Here is a 4,786-nt window from a genome sequence, read left to right as displayed (position 1 = left end):
GTGTCAATTGGGTTCGGTGTCAATTGGGTTCTGTGTCATCTGGGTTCTGTGCCATCTGGTTCCGTGTCACCTGGGTTCCATGTCATCTGGTTCTATGTCACTTGGTTCCGTGTCACCTGGGTCCCACATCACCTGGGCTCCATATCCCTGCAGTTCCATGTCACTGTATCACCTGGGTCCTATGTCATTGCAGCTCCATGCCACCATGTCACCTGGGCTCCATGTCTCCATGTCACTTGGGTCCTTCATCACCTGTGCTTTATGTCATCTGGGCTCCATGTCACCACAGCTCCATGTCACCTGGGTCCCACATCACCTGTTCTCCATGTCACTGTGTCACCTGGGTCCCACGTCACTGTAGCTCCATGTCACCTGGGCTCCATGTCACCGTGTCACTTGGGTCCTTCCTCACATGGGCTCCATGTCACTGTGTCACCTGGGTCCCACATCATCTGGGCTCCATGTCACCACGTCACCTGGGCTCCAAGTCCCTTCAGCTCCATGTCATTGTATCACAAGGCAGCTCCATGTCACCACGTCACCTGGGTCCCACATCACCTGTTCTCCATGTCACCACCCCCCCAGTGACCTCAGCATCACATCACCACCCAGACTCCCCCCTCCATCCCCATCCCCACCCCCACCTCCATCACTTCCATCCCCATCCCCATCCCTGGCCATGACACTGATCCCCCCCTGATCCCCAAACCTCACCCTCCACCCCCTCGAGGCCCCTCCAGGCTGGATAAGACAGACCTCCACCCCCATATGGGTCCCATCGGTGGGTCTCAAGTGACACTCAGCCAAGAAATAACGGCGCAGGATGGGCAACACGTGATGCCCCGTGGGGTGGGGGGGGACGGGGGGCAGACAGAGGGATGCAATGAGGGGGGTGGGGGGATGGGAGGCACGGGAGGCCTCCAGCAACATGGCGGCCAGACGGGCTGCAGCGTTGGGCCTCCATTGGATGTAATGTTCCAAGCCATCCACTAAGAGTAAACCGGGGGGCCGGGCTCGGGTCGCCATTGCTGCCAGCTCCTGGGTTAAGGCTGCCAAGGTGGGGGGGTAACGGAGCTCCAGGCGCTGAGGGAAAGGGGAGGGGGGACATCAGACCACGCCCCCTCCCCTTAAACCACGACCCTCATCCCAAGCCACGACCCCCTCCATGCTTGCCCCACCCACACACGTGCCCAGCGCCACGCCCCCTTAAGCCCCGCCCACAACGTTAAGCCCCGCCCACACAGCAATTAACCACGCCCCCAAAGATGTAGCCACGCCCATTTAGACAAAGCCCCACCCACTCCTGTTGATCCAGTGGTGCTAAGCCCCGCCCACTCGCACGAAGCCCCGCCCACAAACCATCTAACCACGCCCCCAAAAGCTGTAGCCACGCCCACTAAGACCAAGCCCCGCCCACTGTGTTAAGCCACGCCTACTAAGACAAAGTCCCGCCCACTCCCTCCCCCGCTCTCGTGTTGTGAAGCCCCGCCCACTCGCACGAAGCCCCGCCCACAACCCGGCTAACCACGCCCCCAAAAGCTGCAGCCACGCCTACGAGGTCAAGCCCCGCTCACTAAGACGAAGCCCCGCCCACTGTGCTTAAGCCCCGCCCACTCCCGTCGATCTAGTGTTGCTAAGCCCCGCCCACTCGCACGAAGCCCCGCCCACAAAGTCTAGCCACGCCCCCAACGCTGTAACCACGCCCACTAATAACAAGCCCCGCCCACTGTGCTTAAGCCCCGCCCACTCCCGCCGCTCCAGTGTTGTGAAGCCCCGCCCACTTGCACGAAGCCCCGCCCACAAACCATCCGACCACGCCCCCAAAGCTGTAGTCACGCCCACTGAGACAAAGCCCCGCCCACTTTATGTAAGCCCCGCCCACTCCCGCCGATCCAGTGTTGCTAAGCCCCGCCCACAAACCAGCTGGTCACGCCCCCAAAGCTGTAGCCCCGCCCACTGTGTTAAGCTCCGCCCACTCCCGCCGCTCTCGTTGCGAAGCCCCGCCCACTCGCGCAGTGCCCCGCCCACACCACGTGACCACGCCCCCCCGACCTGCAGCGCTCTGTGTTCTCCTCCGCCGCCATTCGGGATCCTGGTGGGGGCTGTGGGCGCCATATAAAGCACACGGGGCCCATCTCCGCCTCCAGCCAACGCCGCCCGCAGCAGCAGCGCCGTCCGACCCGACCCCACCGGGCCCAGCACCAACAGCGGCCATGTTGGGCCTGGTTCGGCCCGCTCCGGGCCCAGCGCCTGCTCCAGTATTGCCGCCATTCTGCTACAGCCAATCGCTGCCCTCCGAGCCGAGGGGAGAGGCCAATGGGAGCTCGGAGACTCTCAGCCAATCGGAGTGCGGCTTACCACAGCGCTGTTCCCGCCCACCGAACTCCTCAACCAATCAGAGTGGGGAGAGTCCCGCCGCGCCGCTCCCGCCCACCGTGCTCGCCTCAGCCAATCAGAAGGCGCTCCCTCCCGCTCCCGCCCACCGCGCGCTTCTCAGCCAATCGGAGCGCGCGGAGAGGAGCGCGCCACGCCTTCCCGCGCGCCGATCCTCCCCTCGCTTCTCATTGGCCGCTCCAGCCGCCAATCCAGCGCCGCCCCGTTTCCCTACGGGACTAATTGCCCCGCCTCTTCCCCCTCCGCTCAGCCAATAGAGAGGCGGTACCCGGCAGGGGGGGCGTGGCTGGAGCTGTCAATCACTACTCCCCGTTGCCTGGCAACGCGTTGGGATGCAACGCACAGGGATGCAATGGGTTGCAATGGGTTGCAATGGGTTGCAATGGGTTTGCCAAATGGGATTGCAATGGGTTGGCAATGGGTTGGCAATGGGTTTGCCAATGGCTTGCAATGGGAATGCAATGGGTTTGCAATGGAGTTGCAAATGGGATGGCAATGGGTTGCAATGGGTTGCAAATGTGATGCAATGGGTTTGCAATGCGATGCAATGGGTTGCACTGGGATGCAAATGGAATGCAATGGGAAAATGCAATGGGTCTGCAATGGGGTTGCAATAGGGAAATGCAAATGGGTTGCCCATGGGTTGCAATGGATGCAATGGGTTGCAATGGGATGTCAATCGGGGGATTGCAATGGTGTTGGCAATGGGATGTAATGTGTTGCAATGGATGCCAATGGGATGCAAATGGGATGTAATCAGGGTTGGCAATGGGATGCAATGGGTTCATAGGGATGCAATGGGTTGCAATGGGTTTGCAATGGTTGCAATGGGATGCAATGGGTTGCAATGGGATGCAATGGGTTGCAATGGGTTGCAATGGGTTGCAATGGGTTGCAATGGGTTGCAATGGGATGCAATGGGTTGCAATGGGTTGCAATGGATGCAATGGGTTGCAATGGGATGTAATGGGGATGCAAATGGGTTTGCAATTGGATGCAATGGGTTTTGCAATGGGAATGCAATCGGGTTTGGCAATGGGTCTTGCAATGGGATGCAATGGGTTGCAATTGGGTTTGCAATGCGGATGCAATGGGTTGCAAGGGCTTGCAATGGGATGCAATGGGGTTGCAATGGGATGCACGATGCAATGGGTTTGCTGGGTTGCAATGGGGATGCAATGGGTTGCAGTGGGTATGCAATGGGATGCAATGGAGATGCAATGGGTCTGCAATGGGTTGCAATGGGGATGCAATGGATCAATGGGTTGGCAATGGGTTGCCAAATGGGATGGCCAATTGGGGATCAATGGGTTGCAAAGGGTTGCAATGGGATGCAATGGTTCCACATGGGAAATGCAATGGGGATTGCAAATGGGGATGCAATGGGTTGCCAATGGGTTTGCAATGGGATGCAATGGGATGCAATGGGTTGCAATGGGATGCAATGGGATGCAATGGGATGCAATGGGTTGCAATGGGATGCAATGGGATGCAATGGGATGCAATGGGTTGCAATGGGTTGCAATGGGATGCAATGGGATGCAACGGGGGTTGCATGGGGTTGCAATGGCGTGCTCAGGGGTGAACGCACGCGGGTGCATGAGGATGCACGAGGTTGAAAGGGCATTGCTCAGGGATGGATGCACGAGGATGCACGACGTTGCACGACGTTGCAAGGACATGCTCAAGGATGGCTGCACGGCATTGCAAGAGGATGCATGAGTGTGCACGAGTTTGCAAGGGGATGCTCAGAGATAGGTGCACGAGGAAGCACGAGGTTGCAAGGGCATGCTTACAGATCGATGCACAAGGATGCACGAGGATGCACAAGGTAACAAGGGTGTGTTTTGGGATAGATGCACGAGGGTGCACGACGTTGCAAGGGCATTGCTCAAGGATGGATGCACGGGGTTGCACGAGGATGCACGAGGTAACAAGGGCGTGTTTTGGGATAGATGCACGAGGATGCACAAGGTAACAAGGGCGTGTTTTGGGATAGATGCACGAGGATGCACAAAGATGCACGAGGATGCACGACGTTGCAAGAGGATGCACGACGTTGCAAGGGCAAGCTCAGGGATAGCTGCACGAGGATGCACGAGGATGCACGAGGGCGCAGAGCACACGCAGGGCCGGATGCTGAGTGACAGCCGAGGGCACCCGAAGCTTCACACGGACCCCCCCGCGAGCTCACGAGGACGCACGGCCTCGTGCACGAGGGGGATGCACGAGGGGGATGCACGAGAAAAGGATGCACGAGGAGGCCGGCTCGGGGCGTCCCCTCGACTACGCGTATTCTTAAGCAATAACAACGTAATCCGTATTATCCACCCAAGAATACCCGTCACCGCGGGGCGCGGGGGGGGCATCCGGGGTGGGGGGGGGGGGGGGG

The 4,786-nt window shown here is 59.4% G+C and overlaps 1 protein-coding gene across 1 annotated transcript; it reads right to left on the bottom strand.

The window, feature by feature from the left end:
- Positions 1 to 6: 6 nt before the first annotated feature.
- SWSAP1 (SWIM-type zinc finger 7 associated protein 1) lies at positions 7 to 2,777 on the bottom strand. The gene is made up of 2 exons (XM_015851293.1): positions 2,053 to 2,777; positions 7 to 1,083 (listed from the first exon to the last, which is right to left on the bottom strand). Exons 1-2 carry the CDS (start codon positions 2,269 to 2,271, stop codon positions 571 to 573), a joined length of 732 nt encoding a protein of 243 aa, XP_015706779.1. The 5' UTR covers positions 2,272 to 2,777; the 3' UTR covers positions 7 to 570.
- Positions 2,778 to 4,786: the final 2,009 nt, after the last annotated feature.

Source organism: Coturnix japonica, unplaced genomic scaffold (genome assembly GCF_001577835.2).
Source record: "Coturnix japonica isolate 7356 unplaced genomic scaffold, Coturnix japonica 2.1 chrUnrandom919, whole genome shotgun sequence".
In the NCBI taxonomy this organism is placed as follows: domain Eukaryota; kingdom Metazoa; phylum Chordata; class Aves; order Galliformes; family Phasianidae; genus Coturnix; species Coturnix japonica.
The sequence above is the reverse complement of the archived record's forward strand: the minus strand, read 5'-3'. Positions and strand labels throughout refer to the sequence as shown.